The following is a 20,248-nucleotide window of genomic DNA, read 5'->3' on the forward strand; positions in this document are numbered from 1 at the left end:
GTTTTCATTTTGACAGTTCCCGAAAATTAAAAAAATTACTAGTAAATTTTGGAAGTGTTACCAGATTTATCCTGATCCATTCATCCTCAAATTTTTCTACTTCATCTACTTGTCTTTTAGATGCCTCGATTGTGGCGAGAACCTCTATGAGATCTTCAAAATACTTTGGCTCTTCCTTTCGATTTCTTTTCTCGGTTTGCTTCAGTCTTACTTTGTGACCCATGGTTGTCGTCTTTCTTTTGTCTTCTACCTTCTTTCCTTATTGTGTCAGCCTTCTAGAAATGAACGTCACATACACTTGATTATCTTTAAAAATAAACATTTTAACCTTCACTTTAATGGTGGCTCCCAATAACTACTAGCAAGTTTTCTAAGATCTTCTATGTAGATTCTTATGGAGGCTCATGGCTACAACTTACGATGGAGACTCCTTTTTTGGTTAGTGGTGGTGGCTCTTTCCTCTTGATATGGTGGTGGCTCTATAGGCTACTCACCCTAATATTTTAGTAGTTGGGTTTACAAACTCTCAACGAGCTCTAGTTTCTACTTATGGACCAATGGATGAAAACTTCGATTTGCAAACTACTCACAATAGCCAAGGCTCTTAGTGGAAGTAGCTCATGACCTTTTTAACTTCTTTTGTTCTTTGAAACCTTTCTAAACCTTGCTTTGATACCACTTGTTATTTAGATGCAAAGATAAACATGAAAACACAAGACAAATAAGTACACAAGCTTTTTCTTGAATAAACAAATTCTATTCATTAATTATTCTCTCATATACATCCACCAAGTTGTTGCTATTCTCTCTTCTTACTTCACATTACAATGACCCAACCATGAATATATAAGCACTATATTTTCTAAATATGGAATCGTGCAAAATCTAACCTTCTTTTCTTCATGCAAACTATGACTTGATGCTTTAACTAAACTTTTCTAACTTCACTTTAACATAAATCAGCATTTTTCTTTTCCTTCACTTGGCTTTTATTGACATTTCATTACCTTTTTAACTTTGACTCACTTGACTTCTAATATTAGACTTACTATTGCTTTCCTTCACTTAACTTAACTCTTCATACATTGCATGCATACGAGAGTACTTACTAGTTCTATCAAGTGAAACAATTTTGATATATGACAGAGTTGCGATCGATGGCAGTAAATGAAATAGGAAATTTGGTGATAGGTTTGTATGAATTGTGTGATCTTATAATTTAAATATCTATACAAGATTAGAGTTCACTTGATTGTAACACATTTGAATTTTTAACAAATGTTAGGCTAGTTAGGTTATTGATTCTATAAGATTACTTTCATTCATATCATTTGCATATTGGTTATGTTAAGGCATAATTGTATGGAATGATTTAATATCTATATACTTCAATAAGTGTTAAACTTACGAATTTTAATAATCGTGAAATATAAAAAGTGAGGTGTAGTATATAATCACATAGTTTGAGATTGAAAAAATCGATTAGATGAAATGAGTCATGATGCACCACAAACCTATAGTGATGGGCCATCTGGGTGCGCTAAGTCAGTCTCCGATGTGGGTGACTATAGGGACATGGCAATGGATTTTTAGGTTAAATTAAAGTTTATGCTAGAGGTACTCTTTCAACCTCCTTCATAATTTATTTTTATATATCTCTATTAAGTGAAGAAGATAAATTACATAGTCGTTATTCCCTAGTTTGAAATGATATCAATTACTAATATTACTTGGTTTCTTAATAATGCATTCATGATTTTCTAATTACTAGATGAAAATATTTACAAAAATATTAATACCTAACAATAAATTAATATAAAAAAATATTAAACTGCATTTTGTATATATATATTTTTTACAATATTAGTAGAAAGTTTTTTTACAATAAGAAAAAATTTAAATACTAAAATATTATCTAAGAAATAATTAAATTATTGTCATTTATTTCTTTGATATATTTGTTCAATAGTAAAAAGAAAATTGAGATGTGAGTATAAGACATGCAAGAATCAAATTTCTGATTTTTCATTTAGAAAGAGAAAAATGAAAGTTTAAAATGCATATATGGATGAATTTGTATTTTTATTTTTTTTGGATTTCTTTATACATAGTTTATATATATATATATATATACACATACATACATACATATGGATGAATTTGTATTTTTATTTTTATTGGATTTCTTTATGCATAGTTTATATATATATATATATATATTATTGTTATATTGAATCTAATTTCTTGCAAATTTATATCAAAGTTTTAATTGAAGTAATTTAAAAAATTTCATATATTTAAAAAAAATAAAAAAAAAATTAGCTCATGGAGTGTAACTCAATTGACAATCACCTTGTTATGAAGTATAATGTAAAAACATGAGATTCAAATTTCAAATCCCCTTGAGTCATGCCAACTAAAAAATAATATTTTTTTATCTGTGTATTTATTATATTTTTAGAATGTGGTATGTATAATGTAATTGTTTTGAAATCAAAATATCTTTAATTTATTACTTTTATGTAATTTTTTATATAATTTTCAAATAAATATACATTAAATGAAATACTTAAAAATTACTTTAAAATATTCTAACTTTTCAAAATGTTATAGTTTAATTTTATAATTGATTAAAAAAATAATATAGTTAGTTTATTCTAATTTGATATTTAATTAAAAAGATTAATGAAAAAGGAAAAATATAGGGGAGGTTGCAGCGTGAGGGGTGCTATTAAACCTTGAAGAAAATACTGAATTAAATTCTACATGGGGTCTTGGCAAAGCCACAAACAACCAAGCTGAAGCGCTCTCCCTCTTGCAAGGATTGAAAATTGGCGTTTCCAAGGTATCAGGAATCTAATCATGGTTGGCGATTCGTTGGTGATTATCCAAAAGTGTTTGAATCTCTGTAAACATAATCGCCTCATGGAGTCTGAATCCTCTCCAATCCTCGTAAGGATAATGTACCTACTCAGGAAAATTGAAAATTTTAAAAAATTTCATATAAAAAGAGCCAACAACCATGTGGCAGACACTCAAGCCAACATCGAAGCGGAGTTAGAACAAGGATCCAAAATAATTAACAACAAACGCGATATATGTCATATCCCATAATGCAATCCCTATGGAGTATAGATGGGGTACGAGAACTAAGAATATTGTGTGGGAATTTAAGGTGGACAACATACGGAGGACACGATAAAGAGCTTTGGGAGAAGGGAAGGGTAGTTGGAAGTTAACGAACATGTGGGAACAAGGCAAGAAGGTGACCATGTACCATGGCAGGTGTGTATTCGGCCCTTGGTCATTCTCCTAATTATTTAATATGCATTCAGTTGAAGGCAGGTTTGGTACCATCGCTCCTTGAGTTGAGTAGGATCTAGTGGTGATGGAGATGGAGGGAAGTGGCATTGTAATGTCACAGAGACAACAACCATTTATGGTTGACAAGATAGGGAGGAATGTCGGGAAGGACCATGCTCTTATTTATAGCGAATGGTAAAGGAAAATCATCCATAGGATATCTTTGGTGCACGGGAGATTTTCAAGAAAGATGGCATTTGCAAGCAATGGCGATGTGATGAAGTCTAAGCTCAATGGGAGAATAAGGGATATAATGGACAACTCTCGTAAGTAAGTGACCAAGGAAATTATCAAATAAATTAATGAAAATGTGGCAGTTATATGCACTCAGCTGTCTAATCTTGGAAAGGATATGGAACTGCTCCAGAAATCCATGGAACTCCTGACCACTGTTGTCATGAATTTTTGTCATAATGTGGAGAATATTGAAGTGAAGGTTGACACATCCATCGTGGGTGTGCTCAAAGAAATCTTCGGTTGTGGGGATGACTATGCTCATCCACAGAGGGTAATGCTGGCGCTGATGTTCGTGGTTTGGACCCTGGGGTTGGCAGACTAGAGGAATTGGGATTGCTTCATGTTGAGGCGACGGGAGAAGACAAACCTGGAAGTCCCTCGTAGCGACTGATTCACCTTTTGAATTCTATGATTTGTAGTATATTGCGGAGTTTTCTAGAAGGTTTACAATACAAAATATGTAAAAAGTATGTATGTGAATGATATAGGTAGCAATAGGGTCTCTCTTATTGTTAATTTGTTCATCAATTATGAGGCTAAGAACTCTATGTTTGTAAGGGACTTAGTTCGTTTCCATTATTAATGAAAATTGCTACCCATTTTTTTTTAAGAGGAAAAATATAATATAAAATAAAGAAATTGACATGATTAAATTTCATGTGGTTTGAATATCTGTGTTCAAAAATTGAAAACATAATTATCCACTATCTACTCATGAAATTCATCTTGAATGGTAATGGCTTTGTCTTAATTGCTAACAGTGTTAAATGGGTAATGGGTTTCATCTTAATAGTCATTGTCTTAAATATAAAGTTTTGTCTTAAAATACTTTTGTACTTGTCTTAAATATAAAGTTTTGTCTTAAAATATTTTTGTCTTAAAGTACTTTTATCTTAAATATAAAGTTACCTTAAAATTAATTTTGTCTCAATTTTTTTTTGTTTTAAATATAAAATTTTGTTTTAAAATATTTTTGTCTTAAATTGTTTTTGTCTTAAAATATTTTTGTCTCAAACTATTTTTGTCTTAAATTTTATATTTTTGTCTTAAATTTTATATTTAAGACAATTTAATAGATATTAAACTTTAATGTAAAATAACTAAAATAAAATGTGACTTGTTAAGACAAAATATTTCTTTTGTCTTAAAAATAGGTAGTAGTGTATGGTATCTAATGAGGGAAAAAACGTGTATGTTCCTTAATTAAAGTTAGGGTTTCATTTAAATCATTTAAAGGAATATTGTTGTGTCGTATTTGATAGTATCTAATCCATAGGAGAAAAACTTGGGTGTTGCTTAATTATTATATGCTTTTGGAAATTTAAGGTGGAATTATTAAATAAAATTTAGTGAATTTTCTTTGTTTATTTTATTTTTTTAATTTATATATGGATTCAACACATCAGAGTTCACAACTCAATCTTTTGATTCCAATAAATCTCTATTTCATTTATGGCAAATTCAATTGAAAAATATGCTTTAAAATCCTCCAAAACCTATAACAAATCATTTTGTAAACATGTTGAAGTGATATAAAGTAACACTAAAAGTAAGTGTGGCTTTTATTGAGAGTGTACAACAGCGAAACTTTTATGGTATAATTCAATAAACCAATTAAATGAGAATAAAGTGATATTCAACTATAAAATAAATTAAGCAATCATTTAACGTATTATATGGTAATTAATATCTACCAAATCCTATAATAATATTCAATTACAAAGTAAATATTATATTCAATTACAAAGTAAATCAAGCCATCATTAATTTCATTAATTTACTATATGGTAATTAATATCTGCTAAATCCTAGAGTGTACATCACCACATAATTAATTCTTGCTAAATTATGTGTGAATCGTCTGTATCTTTTTATTGCTTGGGTCTGCAAAATCCGGCATTTCCTGTGGATCTGGTAGCTTCCAGATTTCCAGTCGTCGTCACGTGCATTTGTCGGGACTCGGGACTATTGTTATACATATCCACACATCTATGGAAATTCCTATTTCCACCATAAAATTTTAATTAATGTCTCCTGACATGTGGGGAGATAAAGAAATATAGCGCTCCCCAGTTTTTTTTGTCCTCCAGTCATGACCGGCGTTATATTTCTTTATCTCCCCCACATGTCAGGGGGCATTAATTAAAATTTTGTGGTGGAAATAGGAATCGCTCACATCTATCGATTTCCAGTTGTGAAGTGTATGTAAACTTCTGCATCCTTACTTTTGATCCAAAACTTCCTTCGCGTTATCGACTATTTCTTTTAGAAAGGAGTGGTTTATAATGCCGGTGACGGAATCCGGCAGAAAAAATTGAGGTTAAATCAAGATTTAATCTAAATTTCTTTCACCAGATTCGTCACCGGAATCTTCAAAAAATCACATTATAAACAATTCCATTTGAAATATTGTGGAAATATACATGCCTTGTAAAGTAATCTGAAATATCCCAAATGTATGGATGACGATTAAACGTAGACTAACCGCTGACCCACCCACAGTGTATACTGCCTCATTCATTCATTCAGATACATTATTAGATCACTCGCCAATATTAGCAGAATACTCGATTGGCGAAAAACAGGCGGGGCTTGGCTTTGAAAGAATCGGTGTTTCATAATATGGGGCGGTTTAATGGCTACAATACCATATCATTACACTTCGTTTTCTTAATCTGCTTGCTATTCATTAGTTTTCCTTCTGCATTCTCAGATTTACGAGCTTTCGATTGCAAGAACGATACTGGTTATGCTCATGGAAGTAGGTATGAGAACAATTTGGACAGAGTTATGTATGATCTGGCTAACAATGCAACAAAGACGGGTTTTAACACCTCTTGGCATTGCCAGAACGCAGAAGACAAGGTGTATGGCCTCGTCCAGTGCAGAGACGACACATCGCCAAAAGAATGCTCTAGCTGTGCACAGGACGCGACCATCGCACTTCAACAGCTTTGCGAGAATGACATAGGCGGCCGAGTGTGGTTCGATGTTTGTTTCTTGCGTTATGATAATTTCAGTTTCTTTTCAGACTTAGATGCCCATGTCATTTCTATTCTCAAAAATCCGCAGACAGTGAAGGACAATCAGGCTGGTTTTCAGAATGCCGTCATGGATCTGCTTCGTCCTCTGACTGGTGAAAATTCTGATCTCGCAAGGAAGGGATTAGCTGCAGAATCCGCTACCTCTTCTTCCTCTGATACGCACAGGGTCTTCGGTTTGGTTGAATGCTGGAGAAATTTGCCTATAGAAAAGTGCAAATCATGTTTGTTAATAGCGCTCAAAAACCTCTATCCTTCTATGGTAAAAGAAGGGGGCGAAGCGTTGTTAGGAAGTTGCAGAATTCGGTTTGAGACATACCCTTTCTCGAGTTTATTTCCCAGCAACGCTACAGGGCATCAGAGTAATGTTTAATTATATGTTTTTTTCTTTATTGTCGAAGTTCTGATTATCTGGGTTTGAGAACAACTTGAGTGCCCTGATTTCTCAGAAACATAAATGATCGTTTACGCTACAGGGAAATCTCCGATAAATGTGGCCATTCTGTGCGGGTCTATTACAGGCGGATTTCTCGTCTCTGTTATATGCCTATATATATCGGTTAAAAAAATAAACAAAATGAGATCCATGACCATGGAGAGTCCAGCTCCGATCAAACGGATCAAACAAATGGAGGAAGGTATTTGTTTTTAGGAATTTTCTTTTATTTTGTTTTTTTAGAATATTCAAATTAATTTTTTTAGAATATTTGAAATTTGAAGTGAAATTTTGATTTGTGTTATGTGAACTGGTTTTTTATTTTAAATATAGGTTCAGTACCATGAAAAACATTTAGGGCACTTTACCCCTAACCTTGTGATTTCAATAAATTCTTGCCTGATTTTACTGAAAAAATTATACAGGAAAAATCTCACTGCAAAAATTTCCAAAAATTCTCACTAAAAATAATAAAGTTATTTCACTGTATTAACATTTGAGACTTGGTTATTTACAAAATAAAGATTCATTTGCCATTTTATTAATAAATTCTATTAGAATATACATACTTTATTCTTTGAACTTAAACTAAGGAGATTATTTAGTGAACCTGTGACATATCAACTGATTCTTGTCTGATTTTACGGAAAAAATTATACAGGAAAAATCTCACTGCAAAAACTTCCAAAAAGTCTCACTAAAAATAATAAAGTTATTTCACTGTATTAAAGTTTGAGACTTGGTTATTTACAAAATAAAGATTCATTTGCCATTTTATTAATAAATTCTATTAGAATATACATACTTTATTCTTTGAACTTAAACTAAGGAGATTATTTAGTGAACCTGTGACATATCAACTGAGTTGGTGACATATTAAATAATAACTTAATTTGATTATATATTGGAAAATCTCTGGAAAAGTCACATTATTTAACCCCACCAATTCATGACATATTAAATAATACTCTTAATTTAATTACATATTGGAAAATCTTTCTAAAAGTCACATTATAATCCAATACAACATCCCAATTTAAAAAATTCCTACTTTCACTAAATATTATAGGTATCCATTTTTTTATTAGCGTATTTTTATAACCTTTTATATCTTTTTGTTCATTTCTTATATTTTCCAATATAAAAACCCTTTACGGCTATATTATATCATTTTGTTTTCAATATATATCTCCACTATTAAATCACCTCATAATATTCCTCCCTATTAAAATATTTAAAAAAGTATATATGCAAATTATACTATATTAATATTGTATCAACATTATTCTGCAATTATATGGAGAATTAACAACGCAGCATCTTTTAAAAACATTTCAAATACTTTTAGCTTCTAATAATGAAAAAATTTAACTTCCATGCTCTCTCTTTTGTGTATGTATATAAAATTTTATCAGATTCGGAAAGGCGTGATGGTTTCTCTGGATCAGGATCGTTGTTCAATCCCCAAATAGTGTTTAGCGTGGACGCATTGACTGAAGCAACAGGGGAGTTTCATGAAGATAATAAGCTGGGCGAGGGAGGCTTTGGTGCTGTGTACAAGGTAAGATGCAGAGTGCATTAGAATTATATAGGGTTTGTAATCTATGAATGGATGTTGAAATTTCCATAATCTTACATTGCTGTATTTACTCTGGGTTTCAGGGTATAACTTCCGATGGCACAGAAATAGCAGTGAAAAAGCTGTCCTTAAGATCTGCCCAAGGAACACGGGAATTTATGAATGAAGTAAAACTTGTTGCCAAAATTCAGCATCGAAACCTTGTACAGCTACTTGGTTGTTGCGTCGACGGACCAGAAAGGTTACTTGTTTATGAGTACTTGCCCAATAAAAGCCTTGACAACTTCCTCTTCGGTAAGTAATCCTTAAATTTATTTTTCTGTTTACATGACTGTCTACGTTTTGGACTGTAATGATGTTGGCATTTGGATGGTTGCTTGTTTTGCAGACCCAGAAAAACGCAGAGTTCTTGATTGGCAAAAACGCTATAACATCGTAATGGGAATAGCTCGCGGCCTTCTCTATCTTCACGAGGATTCACAACTGCGCATTATTCATCGAGATGTTAAAGTAAACAACATTCTGCTGGACGAGAAGCTGAATCCCAAGATAGCAGACTTTGGATTAGCCAGACTTTTTCCTGATGATGAGACTCATGTTCAAACCAGAGTTGCTGGAACATTGTAAGCAACTGTTTTGGTTACTCTTTGAATAATTAGAAAGAAAAGTGGAGGTCATTTATTGCATAGATGTTAGGGAAATCAGATATCTTACCATTAGGCGCATTTCTCATATGAATTTTCTGGTTTTCTTTATCAATCAGCGGTTATATGGCTCCAGAGTATGCAATGTTTGGGCAACTATCTGTTAAAGCAGATGTTTACAGTTTCGGTGTTGTTCTTCTCGAGATTGTGAGTGGGAGAAGAATTATTGATATCCGCCTTCCTGAGGAAATGCAAATCCTTTTAGAATGGGTGAGCTGCCATATTTATTTCAAATCCCTTGGTTTGGCTTCAACCAGCATCACAGAAAATTAGCTATAAATTTTGGGAGGGACCAAGTTAAATTGGGACTGCAATCTTATATTTCTGAATTTATCTAAATGCAGGGATGGAGATTGTGCGATGAAGGAAATCTGCTCGATATGATCGATCCGACTATGGTTGGATGTTTCCCGCAGGAACAAGCATTGAGATGCGTTCATGTGGGTCTTCTGTGCGTACAGGCTGATGTATCAAATCGCCCAGCAATGCCTGATGTTGTTCTGATGCTGTCCACCAATTCAGTGGCCATACCGAATCCCACGAGCGCTGCTTTTGTTAGTCTTGGCTCAATTGTCTCTCGATGCGATTCTTTGTCAATTATGAGTATGGAGGGTAGATAGAATCTTGTGAGGCTAGTTTCATAGTGCACCAAAATTACAAATCTCCATTTGCGGTATTGTTGTCGATATTTTTAGCGAAATAATTTGTGATAAACTGTGGTTCCAAAGATTTATTTTATTAGAGGTTGAGAGATTTATTAAATTTAAATGTAATTGTTATTGGAAGAAAATAATTGTTGAATTTAAGTTTCCGTTATTGAATTTAAGCTTCTGTGATTTATATCTAAGTTTTTGGAGAAGATTTTTCTGCCTAAATCACATTCGAATGTATTTGTGACGGGTTTCAAAACACCCAGTGTGATTCTGTCATTTATATCAAGTTTTTTGAGAAGATTTTTCTGCGTAAATCACATTCGAATGTATTTGTGATGGGTTTCGAACCAACCAGTGTGACTTATAGCAAAACATCCAACAATTTTTGACGAGGCAATGACTATATTGAATTGGTCAGCGAGAATGTCTAACAGCTATTGCTATATTTAACTGGAAACTGGCTAACCGGACTTGACGTATAGACAAGAGAATATAATGTTTAAAAAGTTAATAATGCCTATTATATTTTTAAATCTAAATTAATTAATGAGAAATAGTTATTTATTGAAAAACCTATATTTAAATAAAATAAATCTTTAGTTCATTAATTTAAAATCAAATATAAATTAGATGAGGTATTTATTCATATAGAAATTAAATATATATATAAGATATATAATTAAAAATTACTTAATAAACTATCAAAGAGAAGACCAAGTAAGAGATTGAAGCATTTGCTATCATAGCACAATTAATGTCATTAGAGGAATATGTACGAGTGAGTCCATAAAAAGAGGTTTCCGAAGAGCTACATCATTGCCATAGTGTCACATTATAAGTCGTTAGAGATATGTCTCCTATCATTGTATGGGTGTCCCATAGAATTCCTTAACCCAATGAGATTATTAATTCCATTTGAGTATCGCTAATATGATAGAAATATTAAATTCTTGATATTGTAAATTATATAGGAATTTTGCTCCTTGTGTTTAAAAACTAGGGTTTCCAAGGTTCTAATGACAATGGAGTTATAAAACTAGGGTTTGTAAGGTTCTAATGACAATGGAGTTTCAAGTTTTATATCTCCTTAGTTGAATTTTTCATAACACTAAGGATGAGATACCATCCCTTTAGCCATACTACCTAATTCTCTAGTACATGAGAGTGATCCCCCTAAGTGTTGTTTTAGGTGTACTATAGAAATTGAATGGCTGGTAGGTTTATGTAAGGATTGTTTTAGTTAAGCTTAGGGGGTTTTTGATATGACCAAGTGTATACGAAAGGAAACTCCATATATGGATGCTAATTGATGCAATAATACTTGAATGGGTACCAATAAAGGGTATAAGGTGTTCAATTCGGTGAAGTTACTTGTACTTTTAGTATCTATTCTTCCCTAATTGTAGCTTTGGCTATTTAATGATAAGTATTTGTGTTATTTAATCACACCATAATACATCAATAGTCTATGTTTCTTCCAAAATTTAAGCATGTGCTAGCATAGTGAAGTGCTCTATTGCTACTTGGGTGTTTCTTGATAACTCGAGTATAACATTCAAAGAAAGACAAACATAAATAGAACTATGTAAAGGAAATACACATATACAAACCTTTGAAATAGAAATAATAAACAAACATTTATTGATATTTTGATTTGAGATCAACGTTCACATACCTCTCTAATAGGTCAACCACGAACTAAATGGAGTTCTAGATAATTGGAAAAAACAAATTACATAGCTTCTAGTAACTATGTATAGTTTATGACTGAACAAAAACCTGAACAATTAAACTAGACCTAATAATTTTAGGTTTGAACTAATCTTCTTTCGAACTCGTCTCCCTCACATGCCTATTTTGTCTTGTAGCCCCTTATGCTTAGACAATTCAAATATTCCAATGTGCCTACTTTGCTGCTTCCATCAACACATTCCACCAACTTTACTATGGAGAAATCCAATATTAATAATGTTCTTAACCTTTTTCCCTCCAAGGGAAACTTTTATTTGAATTCTTGCACCATATCTAAATTCTAACAGCATCAACCTCCTCACCCTCTTCAAATTCAATACTAATCTATATTTGATAGATCTTGACTTTCCTTCCCTCCATCTTTTAGAAGAAAGGATCAACTTTTCCTTCATTCCCCATCATATTCCCTTTGAAAACATTATTTGCTCTATTAAATCTATAATACATTATCCTCCCTCCCATGAAAAAAAAAAAGTCACTAAAAATATGACAAATTTCCTCCTCTTTAAAAAAAACAAAAACAAAAACAAAAACATTTTAAAACAAAATTTCAAAATATCTATAACCATAAAAATTTCTCCAACATCCAAAATTTTAAAATTCGATAAAAGTAATTCTACAATCATTATGAATACTTAATATAAATGTAAACTTCAATAACTTCTCACTTCTTCATATAAAACCCTCACTAAAACTAGTAAACTTTAATAACTTCTTACAAAACCCTCACTAAAGCTATAAAAATATTTTTTAGAGCCTTCCATCCAAAAATATCTTATTCATCATAACTCTTAAACCAAAAAAAATATGAAAAAGCCAAAACTCATAACAGTAAGCACTATAGGAACACCCACTTATGCTCTAGCTCATTGCCTTGTTAATAAACATCGGCTATTTATTGGGAAAAAATGTCATTTATTAAAGATTCTTGTGACTTCAAAAATCTTGGCATTTTCACTTTAATGATCTTGACATTACGGCCAATTTCAATATTGACTACTTATTCACCCAAATTCTAGTTCTTAAAGCTCTTAATCTTAACTCCATGTTAGTTAACCTTGGTATTCCTCACCTCGTTGAAATCTACCTCACGTCAACCATAGGTTGACCTTCAGTAATCCATGAAATTTCAATCATTTCCCTCTTTTAATTAATGTAAGCTTATTCTACATCAATCTTTTGATATTTTAATCCCATTTGCCATCGGCTTTCCATTAAATAATAATTTTTATTTTTGTTTCGGAATAATATAATTATTTTAATTACTCTATTGCAATAATAGGTTATTTCACCCTAGTACTTATTATTAATTACCTAATTACATTAGACTAAGGGCTCATCAACTTATTACTTTTTATTAATTACATTAGCTTCATGGCTCATCAATTTATTGGTAAGAAAAATCATAGTACTTTTTATTAATTACATTAGACTAAGGGCTCATCAACTTATTACTTTTTATTAATTACATTAGCTTCATGGCTCATCAATTTATTGGTAAGGGTTAAATTCTAAAAAGGAGTTGATTTTTTATTTTTTGGAAAAAAAATTACTAATTTCATTTTTTTAAATAATTTGTTGAAATTTTATAGGATAAAATTATTTTAGGTTAAAATTTGCCAAATTTTTATAGAGATTATATAATTATTAGAAAATTGAATATTTTCACAAAAATATTACCAAACATTTTATAGTTTGCATATTATGGATTAGTAAGATTTGCTAAGATTTATACACTTTGTGATAAATTTACATCCTTCAAATTTTCCTTATTTATTGGATTATTTTACTTATTATGATAAATTTTAATCTTAATTTTCAATGGCTATCTAATTTTTTTAATCTTTTTTTTGGAAATGGTTATACAAAAAGAAAATCAATTTTTAAACATTAACACCAACACCCTTTTTCTAACATTTTAGCTTTATTAGTCCCTAATAATGAGTGGAGCGTCCACTAAAAACATTGGAAAATTCATTAATTTACACAGTTCATTTCCTGTAAGTTTAAATAACATAATGACTAAATGTGAAAACTTACACACTCAAAAAAACGTAAAAGGTGCATATTATCTACTTTTTTTTTTCCAGTGGAAAAATCTGTAACTTTTTATTAAAGAATGAAAAGTTACAATTGCAGATGCATGATGCATTTCCATAAGCTGCCCAATGGGCTCCAGTGCCATGGCACCCGACGCAACGTTATATGACTAACGTGCAAAGAATGACGAGAAGAATTTAGAGAGAGAGAGAGGAAGAGCAATGAAAGCAAGAAAAACTGAATATACACGCTTCACGTTTTTCTTCCTTTTTTCTTTTCGACCTTGCGCCACTCTCCTTGGGTGGGCTCAATCGAGGCTATGACTAACTGTGTTTCAGCTTTCTGCAGGCCTGATTCCTTGTCTGAATCTGATGTGTCTGAATGGTGGTGCCGTTTTATCCCTCCCATATTCTGGTCATCGTTTATCCTCTCTGCCTGATTTGGATGAAACTGTGGAGCCTTGTTGTCTGATATGTTTTCCTTCTGATTCCCTGTTTCAGCTTCCTCTATGATGGTATCATCCTCTTATGCTTTTGATTCTTCGTCTTCTGATATCGAAGGGGCTTTCTTTTCCGAGGCTCTCTTCTTTACGACATCATTTATATTCTGCCATCCTTTGGGCTTCCTTTGTTGTGGCTTGCTCTTGTTGAGGTTTTTGCATGCATTGAACAGATGACCTTGTTTGTTGACATCCCCTGCATCTGAAATCTGTATTCTCGTAGTCCAAAGATTGTTTCCACTGTGAATTGTTGAAGTTCAGAGTGATGCTTTCAGGTAATCCTTGGCTAAGATCTACCTCGACACATATTCTAGCAAAAGTAAAGATTCTCTTTATGTGTCTCTCTGTATCAATCTTTAACGTTCTTCCAAGGGTATTCCCTATAACTAATAAGGCCTTGGAGTGCCAAAAATGTATCGGAAGATTATGCAGCCTTACCCATACTGGCATCCTTGATACCACCATAGTGTTGACATCAAACTCCGGGAACCATGGGGTAACAAACAGTCCCACACTGCCCCAGAACCATGGTCCTTCATTGAGAATTTTTTCCTTTTCTTCTTCTACAAGGAAAGTTACTATGAAGAAACCCTTAGAGCATAGGTGAATTTGGCAGTTTTTTGTCCAGACCGTGTGGATCCATTGGTATAATGCATCGGTTTTAGGCCAAAAGCCGTTAAATCTACAAATAATAGCATTTTTTTGTAGATCTGAGAATATGTACTTTACCTCTGGTAAATCCAGAGAGATGGAGGGACTCTCTGGCACTTGATCCACGATATACTACCCTGGAGGTGCATTAGCAGCTGTAGATTCTTTCCCCTTTGGAGATTCTTTCCCTTTGGCTGCATCGCGATAGGTACCTGTAGGTTTTGAGGTAGCTCCCTTGGATTTACCTCGCAATCGGTGAGTGATGATAATAGTTGAGTCCTTTGCAACCCTGTAATGCTGGAGCGTGTGTTGATCCTGCAAGCAGAGCCCTGAAAATAATAGAATTTGTAATGCAACTGGAATTCCCAGTTTGTCCTAGATCTCTTTTTTTAACTCCAAAACACTCATACGTTCCCAGATCTGCACACAAACGTGTCTGCCTTCTGTTGATCTGATAAAGATTTGCTTCAGATCCGCTGTGTCTGCCTTGATCAAGTCCCGTTTTACAGATTTGAGTTCTGGATCTGGCGGACTTCCATTTAGCTTCTGCCTGGATCTGGCCAGATCTGATAGATCCACCCCGGGTCTACAATGTTTGGCCCGATCTAATGAGTCGTTTCCCAGATCGGGGCTCCTGTTGAGGCGATATCTCATTTGCATGACGTAGTCTGCGTGCCCTCTGTTAAAACGATGCGCATGTCGTCTGCTCGTATCATGTAGATCCGGCCTGGATCTGCGAGGATGGGGCCATGCCAACGAGTGAAGACGCGAATCTACCTTATGCCATCCCCTGTGTTTGCATGCAGTAAGCGCCTAAATAGATATTCGCCTGATGCACAACAGACTGGCCGATCTCTTGAAAAACAGGCTGATCTCTAACTGTTTCTAGCCCCCTGGATTGATTCTGGGCCCCAGGACAAAAAATGTCTGCAGATCTCTGGCCTCGGTCGACTTTGCTTTGTTCTTTGGACGAGGGATGAATGCTATGTTGAGGAGGTCCAATTCTTCCAAGGCATTGGGCCGCTTGATCAGGCCGTCACCGCGTACCAGCTCCGTTCTCAGAAGATCGATCCTGTGAGGGGCGAGGACTGCATCCTTCCCTCCCACGCCGCCTCCGACAACCGCAAGGACAAGGGTTTCCTCCCCTGCGCAGAAAAGAATCTCAGCGTTTGCCATCGCTCCGTCGGCTGTGTTTTTCTCAAAGCAAAGATGCATCTCTTGATCAATATCCAGGTGCATATTATCTACTATGTCAAACTCTTAGCAACTTTGATTCCTAAAGCCGATCATGTAGCATGTGTGTCCATAGAAACTTGATTACACAAACTTTGTATGCATTGAGATGTGGAACTTGGAAATTAGGAAAATAGGTATTAAGTCCATCCAAACTAGAAGCTGTCCATGATGCACTTGAGACATGATTCTCATTCCTTCTACATTTGGGGTGAGTTAGTGAATCAAATTGTGTCAAAATATGAAAACTATGTAATATTATTGAAATGGAAAAATTCCGATATGTCAAATTTAATAATGCTAATATTAGATTGTTGCAAAATTATAAATAGTATACTTTTATTATTTGTTGACTAAATATCAAATAATATTTAACTAAGAAACTATATTTGAATTTGTGAGGGAAAATAAAATAAGGAAAATAAAAATTTAATAGCAATTGGAGATACTTGATAGAATGACATAATGTCAAAAGAGTTTGGACATTTATAACAAGATAAAAGGAGGATTTAACCAAGAGATGGGGATTTTCAAATTTGATCCATGGGAGTATTGATTAAATGTGGGAAAAAATGTGTATTGGACTAGAAAATGGATGAGTAAAGATCTAAAGATATGGAATTGGTCCATGTTAATGGAAAGGTAAAGCCTCTAGTGGTGAAGGTCCCATAGGGAAAATTGCAACAAAGGTATTCATAGTAGACTATCCAATAACAACAATGGCCTTTTATTCCTGGTTGCTAATTATTTTACTTCCATGACTTTTCTATGATGCTTTATTCATTTATATGCATTACCCTAGCTCCATGTCCTCCTAATTTGTTGAAACCATTTGAGAAATTTAATGAAATGTAGCTATTGAAAATAGGTTAGATTTGGATTCTTTCATTAAAACTTACACCTATGTAACCTTCTCAACTTGACAAGATGATGCAACCCCAATAGACCATCCTCCTCTTCATTTTCTCAAACCTCAAAATATTTTTATCTAAGCTACTCTCCTTAATACTCTCAACCAAAGTTGACAAATTATTGTCCAAAAACATGCTTTACAAGAAACCTAAGACTCAAAATATTCTTAAAAAAAGAATGTTAAATAGTAATTTCTTAGTAGATGGCTTCCTAATTGTGTCCTTATTAAACAAGGACCAACCTTTTCCCTAAAACACCTTGAAAATTTCTTATCATTATCATAATCCAAAGGTGGAGGGATGCCCTGTAGCTATATGAGGAGGGGTTTTATGCATGGAAACTTGGATTGTGAGACATAATTGTGCACAATCTCAAATGATAATCCCAAATTACCATATATTAGCATTTGGTTGTACCATTTCCATGATCGATACTCTCAGGAACTATTCATAAATAAGAATTTTATTCAATACTTTTATCTATATATATATATATATATATATATATATATATATATATATATATAATTAATTAATTTATATATTAATTATTTGTAATAATAATAAATCATAATTTAATTCATTTTATAACTTTTTATTTTTAAATTTAATAAAATAAATATATTATAAAATAAATATTTTAATATTGATTCTGAATCTTATTAATATTTACTAATCATTTAATTTATATAATTATACCAATATAAATATAGTTTTAATTATAAAAATAAATAAATAAATTATTTAAAATGGTATATAATAAAACATTATAAAATTATTTACTAAAACTAAATAATAATGATAAAACCTTTAAAAAAACCATTAAATAATACTCTAAAACAAGGGAGGTTGCAAGGCAGCAAGTCCTTGCATTGAGTAGGTTCAGCCTGAGAATGCACCTGCATTGAGTAGGCTCAGCCTGAAAATGCAAATAATACAAGTCACGAAAAAAAACATATTCTGTCAAACTGAATTGGGAACACTTTTGCAGAGAACACCTTTATGGTTATCTTGAATCGATTGAAGGTTGATGGAACTAGATGCTGAGAAAGTGCCACTCCTGCATGCTAGCTTCCTTCTGACTCAGTGTATATTAGATATCTTAGATCTTGGATAACCATCAAATGGATCAGCCTTAGATACTGTTCCATTGATCATCCTGCAAAACCTAGCCAGCCTTGCCACAGTTGCTTCCTGAGCAGATTTTTTAATAGTGTCACCTAAGTCCACATTATTCTGGGCTACAGAGGCTCCGCGCAAAGAAAATTTGTTTGGGTCACGAACTGGGGGAAAGATCGGCCAACAACATTCCTACAAAACAACATTGTTTGCTAACAGAGATCTTGGACTTGATATCTCTGTCCCAATTATGCTTGTAGCAGGACCATAAATAATAGGTTTAAAAACATTTGGGCTTGAAGTGTTGCTGAAAATAACCTTTTTCGTTATTTAAATAAGAAACTGGAAAAGGATCAGAGGTTGCTTGAACATTCAATTCCCCATGACCAACAATGTTAATGTCAGTAAGCCCTTGGGAGTTTAACTCTGACCTTTCCTCGCACATGAAGAAGGATTCACTACAGGAATGCAGGAATCTTTCCAAGCTCTGTGTGGCATATGCCCAAATGTTAACCATGTCCTCGAAAGAAGATGCTTGTGCTAATGGAGGGAAAATTTGGCATTTATCTTTTCTATTTTGAATCTTTTTTTCTTATTTTTTTAACTAAAAGCTCCTAAACCTTTCTTATATCACGTGAAACTTCGTTCCCAGTATTGTATAAACCCTTGAAAGCAAGCAAGCCCATAGCAACCAAACCTCTCACTACAGAAGTGAACGACATACCTTTATGTTCAGTACTGTTGTCCCCTGATGCAACTTGTGTTGAGCTGTTTGTATCAAGAACACAAGAATTAATTGGCCAATGCTTCCATGGCGCATATGTGGTTACACAGGGACCTTCATTCAACTTTGGTGTCACCCAACAGATTTCAGGAAATCCATGACTAAGGAGGCAGAGCATGTTTTTTGGGACCTATTGGACAAAGGAGGGTGATATGCAACGAAGCTTGTAGAGCCACAATCAACAAGAAAGTCATCAAAAGGAAAAAGCCAATGCACATTTTTGATACCAGACTTCAAAATACCATTGCCAAGCAGAGAACGCCTTTATGGTTATCCCCAATCAATTGAAGGTTTACTGAACAGGATAATGTTTAAACAATTTTATCAGGCATATAATTTTTTTGTGAACTAGATGTTGAGAAAGTGCCACTCCTGCATGCTAGGTTATAACAATGAGATTAGAAGGTGTTACACAATTCTGGAGATTTTCCCATTGCCTTTTTTTTAAATGTAATCCAAATAAAGCATTAATGACTAAGAAACCAGAATATAGGGGTTTCATCATGCAGTTAGCAGTGAATTCTACAGTACAGAAAATGATAATAAATCACATGCTCTGAACATGTTTCTTATTCGGTCATTATGCAACTTGCAATTCAAAGACACATATGCATAATGAAAAATTTGTTGTATGAAATTCAAGATCCTTCTGACTCAGTGTATATTAGATATCTTAAATCTTGGATAACCATCAAATGGTTCAGCCTTAGATACTGTTCCATTGATCATCCTGCAAAACCTAGCTTCCTGAGCAAATTTTTTAATAGTGTCACCTAAGTCCACATTATTCTGGGCTACAGAGGCTCCGCGCAAAGAAAATTTGTTGGGGTCACAAATTGGGGGAAAGATCGGCCAACAACATTCCTACAAAACAGCATTGTTTGCTAACAGAGATCTTGGACTTGATATCTCTGTCCCAATTATGCTTGTAGCAAGACCATAAATACCAGGTTTAAAAACATTTGGGCTTGAAGTGTTGCTGAAAATAACCTTTTTCGTTTTTTAAATAAGAAACTGGAAAAGGATCAGAGGTTGCTTGAACATTCAATTCCCCACGACCAACAATGTTAATGTCAGTAAGCCCTTGGGAGTTTAACTCTGACCTTTCCTCGCACATGAAGAAGGATCCACTACAGGAATGCAGTAATGTTTCCAAGCTCTGTGTGGCATATGCCCAAATGTTAACCATGTCCTCCAGAGAAGTTGTTTGTGCTAATAGAGGGAAAATTTGACATTTATCTTTTCC

At 33.4% G+C, this 20,248-nt stretch overlaps 1 protein-coding gene across 2 annotated transcripts; it reads left to right on the forward strand.

The window, feature by feature from the left end:
• Nucleotides 1–6,085: 6,085 nt before the first annotated feature.
• On the forward strand, nt 6,086–10,151 carry LOC149222922 (cysteine-rich receptor-like protein kinase 15). Of its 2 annotated transcripts, none has more exons than XM_089383197.1 (7): nt 6,086–7,003; nt 7,118–7,279; nt 8,493–8,638; nt 8,740–8,950; nt 9,045–9,279; nt 9,420–9,570; nt 9,705–10,151. In XM_089383197.1, the coding sequence occupies exons 1-7, from the start codon at nt 6,223–6,225 to the stop codon at nt 9,978–9,980; spliced, it is 1,962 nt and encodes a 653-aa protein (XP_089239323.1). In that variant the 5' UTR covers nt 6,086–6,222; the 3' UTR covers nt 9,981–10,151. The 2 variants fall into 2 exon arrangements, with proteins under 2 accessions (XP_089239323.1, XP_089239324.1); XM_089383198.1 differs by having other exon boundaries at nt 8,526–8,638.
• Nucleotides 10,152–20,248: the final 10,097 nt, after the last annotated feature.

The sequence above is a fragment of the Pinus tabuliformis genome, chromosome Q (assembly GCF_031772625.1).
Source record: "Pinus tabuliformis cultivar Carrire ecotype Pingquan chromosome Q, CPIR1, whole genome shotgun sequence".
Lineage (NCBI taxonomy): Eukaryota > Viridiplantae > Streptophyta > Pinopsida > Pinales > Pinaceae > Pinus > Pinus tabuliformis.

Excerpts from the sequence above, each read along its gene's own strand:
- LOC149222922 (XM_089383197.1), top strand. The coding sequence starts at position 6,223 with ATGGGGCGGTTTAATGGCTACAATACCATATCATTACACTTCGTTTTC. Across the intron at positions 7,004-7,117 it reads CAACGCTACAGGGCATCAGA|GGAAATCTCCGATAAATGTG; the intron begins GTAATGTTTAAT and ends TTTACGCTACAG. Across the intron at positions 9,571-9,704 it reads TGCAAATCCTTTTAGAATGG|GGATGGAGATTGTGCGATGA; the intron begins GTGAGCTGCCAT and ends ATCTAAATGCAG.